This window comes from Canis lupus, chromosome 12 (assembly GCF_003254725.2).
Source record: "Canis lupus dingo isolate Sandy chromosome 12, ASM325472v2, whole genome shotgun sequence".
Classification (NCBI taxonomy): Eukaryota; Metazoa; Chordata; class Mammalia; order Carnivora; family Canidae; genus Canis; species Canis lupus.
Window position 1 is genome coordinate 49,933,138 of NC_064254.1, and position 8,904 is coordinate 49,942,041.

Here is an 8,904-nt window from a genome sequence, read left to right on the forward strand (position 1 = left end):
TCAAAATATGGGTCCTTCTTTTAGCCATGTGACCTTAAAGAGGGTCACTGTTCCTCTCAGGAACTCAGTTTCCTAGTAGTAAGTGTCAGGTACCCTGTTGGGTTTTGATTATATTGCCTAACAGGATGTTATACAGATAAAATTAAATAAAAATTATTATCCCTGTTTTATATTTATAGTTAAGAGATAAAGCTATAATGCTCAAAGTGTTTATGAAACTTGCTTCAAATCACACAGCTAATAAATGGTATACCTGATATACTGAACATTCTTCTAACTCCAAAGGCCTTGCTTACGCTCTCTTGTAAAATGAGGCTGTTCTCCATGATTACTTTATGCAATAAAAAGACATGCTTAAAGAATCCATTATTCTTCCAAAACATGCCATAGGAAAAAAAAAAAAAGATTATTTGTTGAGTGAAAATTATCTCACCACTTTACCCTGCCACTGCCTAAAAATAATTTTGGATTTTTAAAGTAGAGGTAACTCCTTGAAGTCTGTGACACAGAACACACAGTGTTCTTTAAGGACTATGTACTGCGAAGTACTTAATAAATTTTAAAAATGAAGAATACATGGTAACTGATAGATACTATTTTCAACTAAAGTTTTAACACTTTCTAAAGTGTGTCTTTAAAATATACATTGTTTTCACTTTTCTAAATTGTGTGGTCCGATCTACTTTATTTATTTTTTAAAAGATTTTATGTATTTATTCACGAGAGACACAGAGAGAGAGAGGCAGAGACACAGGCAGAGGGAGAAGCAGGCCCCATGCAGGGAGCCCGACGCGGGACTCGATCCCGGGGCCCCAGGATCACGCCCTGGGCTGCAGGCAGGCCCCAAACCGCTGCGCCACCCGGGCGCCCCGATCCAATCTACTTTATATATTTGAAAAGAAACGACATGTTAAAAGCACCTAACTGCCTTTCTCTAAAATAACTTCTTACAGAATAAAGGACGGATTTGGGTTTTCAAACAGCGATTTCTGGTTTGGTGTTAAACTGTGGTTGTCACTGAAATCACTGAGTTAGCTCTTCGGAATATGCCACCTTGAGACATCGTTTCACCGTAGTCTACATTACTGATGCTAAAATTTGTCCAGGCTAGTCCAACAGAGGACAGAACGTTTATTATTAGGTCTACTGCTCTATCGAATAGGCCAAAATGAGAATCATTCGGTAGCTGGGGAAACGCTGTATACGACAGGATGACAGATTCCTTTACCAAGCGTTCGTACTAGGTACGGAGCTATATACGTCAGACGTAATACAACCCTCGGCCCTTAAGAGCACCAAGTCTCGGGGAACCGAAACTCCAAAACGGCCGTGGTCTTTGATGAACCTGCTACCTATGTATTTAGGAACCGGTGGACCACACCATCTCACCAGTCCGTCCTGCTGTTTGAGGTGATCGAACTCCAGACCCCGGACCCAGAAGAGGAGGGCAGCAGTGAAGAAGAAAGCAAGCTTCCCCAGGGCATTTGAAGGCAAAGTCCTCTCTCCACCTGGCCTGGGTAGGTAGGGACTCCCGGGTGGACCCGGCGGGGCCCTGAGAACCGCAGGGGCCCGAGGAGCCCCCTGAAGAGCTGGGACCAGGCAAGGCCGGTTCGGGTGCCTCCATGCCGAGCCTCACTCACCTCTTCCACTTCGATCTCCTTGTAATCGATCTCTTCAAAGTTGAGGACTTGGGAGGGGGCTTCGATCATCTCACCGGCCGAAGACGAGGAAGAGGAGGAAGCGGCGGAGGCTGTAGACATGATCCCTCGCGGAGCCCGGGGGGCCCGGGGAGGCTGCCACCCGGACACTCCGGGGGAGACCCGTGCCCACCCGCCTCCGGACCGACCTTCAGCCTGAAGCCACGGCGATCCGTGGCGGGGGACAGGGGCAGCGGCCACAGCCGAGTCCCGGCCCCGGCTCCGCTGCGTTTTCCGCCGCCGGGCCCCGCCCACTGGACTTCCGGTTCCGGCCTGAAATCGGAAACTGGAGGAGGGCTGTGAGCTCTAGAAAGGGGAGGGGGGAGTTTTGTGACTGAGACGGGGAAAGGAAGGGCCGGTTGGGGGTGGGGTCGGGGAAGAGCGAGAGGCGAGCTTAGAGCTGCAGGACAAATTTCGCGAGATCTTTATTGAAGGGCGCCCCCCCCCCAACATCGGATGATACCGCGAGAGCTGATGCGGTGACGCAATTAAAGTGCGCGAACGGAAGTGGCGCGGAGCCTGACGGACTATCAGTGCGGTTGGTCGTTCAGAGACTGGCGGGAAAGATAAAAAGTAAGGTTTCAACTCTGCTCCGTCAGCTGTGTTATGGCGCGGGTCCCTTTAATCTCAGAGACCTGCGGACAGATGGGGTAGTGTTGGACTGAGTTTTTGTGACGGACCTTTTTTCAGTTTCACCCGTAAGGGAAACTGAGCTATTTCTTTAAGAATCCTTGGGAGATGTTTTCTCTCAATGCGATGTATGGAAGGAAGCAGTTGCCCTGATGTTACGAGGGATTCTAAAGAAAATGGTACAGAGCGAGCCAGCCAGCACGTGTAACCTGAATAACACTATGTAGGCTGAGTGCGCAGGAACAGACCTTAATATTAGGTAAGGTAGATATTTATGACTTGTATTCATCTGAAGTTATGGATTGCATTAATAGTCCTTGTCGAATGCGGAGCACTCAGGTGCTTTAACGTTTATAATGTAATCATCAGTAACATCAAATATTTTGGCTGCCGTTTTTAAAGACCTTAGAAAATAGGCTCAAAGAGATGCAAAAATTAGGAGCTTCACGGGCTAGTAGAAGCTCGGTCGTTGTAGCTCCAAGGTGGATAGTGGTGCCTGTGTGGTGCTATCCACAGAACTTATAGTTTTAAACTAGACTTTAGTCGATGTGACCTGAAGCCTAACTGGAAAAAATTGTGGAGTTCGAGATGAAGGCTGAAGGACCAAGGATGAAACCTTAACACATGTCAAATTCTGAGACTCAGTAAAGGTAAAAGACAAAAGGAACAACTCAGAAAGGGGAAAGTGAGGGGAATGGAGAAGAGTTTTCCAATTAAAGAATAGGCGGCCCAATAAATGCTGTACAGAAAAGTAAGTTAAACACATTTGGGATAGCAAATAGGTCATTGGAATTGGCAATTAAGAAATTATGAAGAAATTATGAACTGAAAACGATCTGTCATTTTTTATAGTTCCGGTAATACTCAATGATAGCTTGGTGAATAGCATAAAAAAGAATGAAATAATTCCTTCTTGTTACACACTCTGAATGATACACAGTGTCTTGAATATCTACACCACTTTTATGACCACTCCCAATCTCCCAGGCTCAAATATTACCTGAATTCCCGGACTATTGAACATCTCTATTTAGGTTTACCATAAACAGCTAAACTTCAAGATTCCAAAAGCAAATGCAAAAGTTACCCCCCGCAAATATGTTTTCCTGTGTACATTTTCTAAGTCCATAAAGGATACCATCCATCTACTCCTTTGTACAAGTGAGAAATCAGGACTTTATTTCTACATTTAAAGTGATGCTTAGGGGTAGCCCGGGTGGCTCAGCGTTTTAGCGCAACCTTCAGCCCAGGGCCTGATCCCGGGTTCTGGGATCGAGTCCCACATCAGGTTCACTGCATGGCGCCGGCTTCTCCCTGCCTGTGTCTCTGCCTCTCTCTCTCTCTCTCTCTCTCTCTCTCTCTCTCTCTCTCTCTGTGTCTCTCATTAATAAAAATAAATAAATAAATAAAATGATGCTTAGTGCACTAATAACTAAGTAGAAGCAGATTAAGTCCATGGGATAACCATTTCACCTGTCATTTCTGGATTTCCGAAATTAGGATTATATCATATGATAATTCTACCTGCAGGTCATTAATGATTTCTATTTAACACCTTGATTTTAATTCAGTGGATCTACCAAGTGGAAGCACAAGAAATGTTTGGTCAATGTTCTAGTTGAATGACTAGCTTTGCTAGTTCCCCCTTTGCCAGGCGTGTAAAGTCTGTTTTCTGTACCTTCGGTTTAGAACTAGAATCCTGCTGAAAAGGTATTAATCATTCTAGCCATGATGCTATTCTCCTGCTTGATTTCCTCTCCCCACCCCAACATATTTACTATATCAAACATACAAAAAAAATTGAAAGAATTTTACAGTGAACTCCTATATACTTACCATCAAGATTCTAACAACATTTTACGATACTTGCTTTATCCTATATTTGTCCATCTACTCACCCATGCACATGTATTTCTACCATTTCTTCTGTTGGATGCATTTCAAAGTGAACTTCCTACTGTTTCTGAAATCCACTCCAGAATTTCTGCTTCTATATTTTATCTACTGATTTGGACTTAGATACTGATACTAGTCTAAAGTCAATTCTGTGTGCTTGTAGACTGTGGGTGGGTGGGTGGGGGGGGCAGGGGATGGGCAGGTAGGTTCCAGTGCCTGGAACATTTTCACTAGCTTATGATAAAGTCCTGCCACTGTTCATGTGTGGATCCAGTCATCCCCTAGATCAAAGTTCACCTCTCCTGTGATTTGATTATGTGGGTGGTAAATCCCCATTTTTCATTTAAGCTGAGTCAGGTTGTATTTTTGTCACTGGCAATCAGTGTCCTGAGTAATACAGTTTGAATCCAGAGAAATGAGGAAGGAGGGGCTGAACTTCCCTTAATTCACCTCAATTTTTATTTTGTGTTCCCTTTAACTTTCATGAGTTAAGAATAGAAGGTTGGACCTCACAATTTCAACTTCAGATTCCTGTCTGTTGTGTCTACACAAATTTCCAGAGATAAATACAAGGTTATTAAAGGGCCTTCTTGAAGTCCCTCGAAATTTGAGCACTCTCCACCAACCACCCTCATGTCAATGTCCTGATAACTACTCTTTAACCTTCAACCCTGTCTTCAATTTTAACTCTGTGCTATCGATGGGATGAGGATTAAGAGTTTTGAAATTCATTTCCCACTATCTCTTTGCATGGTTTAAGTGGGATTCTTATCTTACTTAGCTCATTTTGGATATGAGGATATCTGGCGCCTATTTTCATGGAGACTTAGCAGAAACAGACTAAAATAGTTCCACTTTAATATTCTTTTGCATTGGCATGTATAATACATCAGATAAAGAATTCCATACTTTGTCAGTTAATATATTTGTTATGAATAACAGGAGACTCATCTCAAAATGGCTTAAACAATAAAGGGAACTTATTTTCTTAGTTAAATGGAAAGTCAAGAGCTAGAATAGGTTTTAGATGTCATAAACTTAATGATAGCATTAATAATTTAATTTCCATTATTGTCTTCTCCTTTTTGTGGTATTTGCCATTGCTCTAGAACAGTGTTTCTCAACCTTTTTTTCTTTATTGCTCCCCTAAAGAGCCTTTTAAGATTTTTTTCTCAATGCTTCCCCCTGCCAAGTTTTAATATCACAGTTATAGTGCATGTCTGTTTATGGACTGTATGCCTGTTTTATGATTTGTGCATAAAAAGAATAAGATTTTTTCTTCTCAGTTTTTACCCCCACTGAGAATGTAGGCTCTAAGGAGTTTTGCTTTTCATACGACATACACACTCTACAGTACAATGACAGAGAGTGTCTCTTTTGGTAGCTCTTTCAGAAGAGCAGGGAACTTCTTTTTCAAAAAGCCCTTGGCAACTGTACCCTTGAGTGAGCAATAGAGGACAGGTGGTTTGAGGTTGAAAATATCTGGGATAACTTAGGCTGAGGACTCATGGGATCATGGGCTTTGAGAGGGAGGAGCTCCTAACCAGAAGAAAAATCTGAAGACTCCTAGGAGGCAAAGCAGGGAATGGTTGTTTGGTTTGCAACCAACAAATGTTCATTATTAATATGTCTATTCAGATGGAGCTCTATATCTAGAAAGTGTATCTTTACTGCCTGTCCTAGAACCAAACTAGCCCAAACTGATCAACTATTATTCTTTCCAGGAAGCTCACAAATAGTTTTCTGTTGTACTTATTCAAAACTTCAATACACAGAGGATAGCCAGCTCCTTAGCAATTCAGTGACACTGCTGGAGAGCGGCTCTCCAAATTCGTGCATTTCTCAAATATTTGAGTGTATTCCATATTTCCTAACTCCCCACATCTTTATCCTAGGTCTTTCACAGCCCATGGAGTTGCAGAAAGGGTTTGTGTTTCAGATGCCCACAGCGTGGATGGTAAAGGCCTGTGAGGGGGGAGTAGAGACAGGTGCAATTCCAAAGCATTCTCGACATTATGTATAACAGACATTTCTGTTTGCAGCTAACTAATGTTTTATTTTTCACTCCCTCAGCTAAGCTGGCTGTAAGGCAACTGCTTTGATGGTGCCTTTATGTCCTACAGATGAAATCTCCATTGTTTTTGAAATATTTGATAAGAAAAAGTTCAACTGGTTTCAAAATCCATTCATATTATCACAAGGAATTTGAATATTACATTTGTATTTTTTTACATTTGCATTTATTTTTTGAACATTACATTTGCATTTAAAGAAAAGCTGTTAGAGTCTTAAATATGATTTCAACTTTTGCAAATTTTAAAATGGTTCTAAAAACTTTTGAACACTTTTTTCATTTATTTGTATAAACAAAGTTCCTCTTTGGTGATGACTATCAAGAATTTGAAGGGAACATCCTTAAAGGTCTCCATCAGGAATTGATAGTAAGCAGTTTAAGCAGAAAATCTTATATTAAAAAGTGAAATTTATGAAGGAAAGCATATTAAAAATTATTAAAATTTTGAAAAATATATTTGATATTTATATAAACTCAATGCTTAACATTGTTTCTAATGTTTTGTGTTTATTTTTAAAATTACATAGTATGAGAAAAGCAATTATATTCTTTTATTAAGCCCCACCCAGATAGATACCTTAAAATCCTTCACAGTTCATCTCAGAGTATCTTACAATATCATTCTCTATGTGAAAAACTTTAAGAAGCACTAAGCTGTTGTAGTAATCAAGGCAAGAAATAATAGTGTTTTTAACAATGTAGATAGTGGCCATAGAAGTTATAGATAAATGGATAGATTTGAGAGATACTGAGGAAATGAAATCGGTGGAATTAGAGATTTACTGGATGTGGAGGGAGGAGGGAAAGAAAAGAGCATTATAAAGAATAATTTCCAAAATTCTCACTTGTGCAACTTAGATACGAAGGGTGCTATGTACAGAAGCAAAGACTGGAACAAGATTGAGGGAGAAAAGAATAAAGATACCAGTTTTAGACACTTTGAGCTAGAGGTACCTGAGAGACTTCCAAGTATAATTATCAGTCTTAGGGAAAAACACTGTGCTAGGGAGACAGGTACTGATCTGCTGACAATAATTTAAGTTGTGGAAATAAAGAGGTCATTTAGGGAAAATGTGTCAAGTGAGAAAGAATAGGACTTAAAACGAGCCTTAATAAAATATTTAAGGCATGAGTGGATGCAGAGGAATTGCTAAAGAAATCTGTGGAAAACTAAAAATTAAGATGTGGGAACCAGGATAAAAGTGTGTTTCAGTGTTCAATACTTCCAAGGAGTTAAACATGAGGTATCCACATGTGGGTGTTGAAGGTTCCTTGCAGTATAGACTTGAGTTCAAAATAGGAGAAGAGGGGTCTAGGTCAGAAGCTGAAGGCAGGCTTTGCTCATACTACCACATTCTGGTGAAGGTAATGTCATCAAGGTAGGAGGATGGAATATATTTCCTTTACCAGCTTGTTATCTTGAGTTGGAACTTATGTAGACATGTAGTATGTGAGCCTTTATTTGTATTCTTGCCCTGGGCCCACAAATATTAGGAGTTCTGTTTTTTATGTGTTAGGATTCTGTTCCTGCATACTAGTGGTCTACAGGTAAGCTGTTCTCAACTTGGATTTGCAATTTCCCAAATTTCCCGCAGATGTCTCAGCTCAGTCACCATTCCAGAGGTAGTGATGTTAGCCCCCTCTTCATCAACATACCCCTTCACTTTCCATTCATTACTCAGTTTTATTTCTAGCCCTTTACCTATCTTACATCATCTTATTTAATTATTTGCTTCCTTGTTTATTTTCTGCTCTTCCAAGCCTCCCTACTCCTACTCATTGGATATTTGTTAGTTCCACGGCACAGGGATTATAAGCATTGTGCTCATCACTGTCTCAGGATTTAGAACAGCATCTGAAATGTAGTAGACATTTAATAATTTTCTAAACTGTAAATGAGTATCTTTACTTCTAAGTAAATACTGTTTAATTTATTTCAGGCATAAGGAATAAATCACATTTTCCATAGTATCATTGAGAGAAGATTTAATAAATGGCTGAATTAATATATAAGTAGCGTATCAATTGTTTATCCTGGAGATTTCTTAAGTATTTGAGAGTTTCAAAAATGCTTTGTTCTCCTGGGCAATTTAAATCTTTCACCTATCTTAAAATTACTAATTTTTGAGATATTTCTCTTTCTAGATTTTGCAAGGATAAACTTCAGTTCCTCTTCTTTCCAAATACTCAGTACTATTTAATGCATTTAAATTGCTTATTGAGATTGAAATGTTACTGTGGTGCTAATGATTAATTTCAGAAATAACTGATATTTTAACTAAAATAGATAAAATCACAGGTGCCTGGCTGACTCAGTCGGTAGAGCATGAGACTCTTGATCTCAGGGTCCTGAGTTCAAGTCCTATGTTGGATGTAGACCTTACTTAAAAAAGTAAATGAAATAGGTGGAGAATCAAACAAAACAGACAGATTTTTATTGTTTGAGCTTCTGAGGCAAGCTTAAACATGATATACTTCAGCATTAGTTTTTAAAAGCAAAAACTTAAATAAGAACATACTTCATAAATAAAAATAATCTTCATAGAAATAGCACTCTTCACTACAAAAGTACATTCATTAAATGTTTTATTTCATGAAATAATATGT

The 8,904-nt window shown here is 39.8% G+C and overlaps 1 protein-coding gene across 4 annotated transcripts in view; it reads right to left on the reverse strand.

Annotated features, from left to right (window-relative positions):
* The window catches only part of MAP3K7 (mitogen-activated protein kinase kinase kinase 7), a 76,626-nt gene extending 74,509 nt beyond the window's left edge, over window positions 1-2,117 (reverse strand). For 3 of the 4 annotated variants that reach the window (XR_007401302.1, XR_007401301.1, XM_025444967.3), the window contains exon 1: window positions 1,641-2,090. Coding sequence is in view for 2 of the 4 variants with exons in the window: in XM_025444967.3 (XP_025300752.1) it covers window positions 1,641-1,760 (120 nt within the window). In the remaining 2 variants the exon portion in view is untranslated. Of the gene's footprint in view, window positions 1-1,640 lie in introns of all 4 variants that reach the window. The other variant, XM_025444968.3, reaches the window with a different exon arrangement.
* Window positions 2,118-8,904: the final 6,787 nt, after the last annotated feature.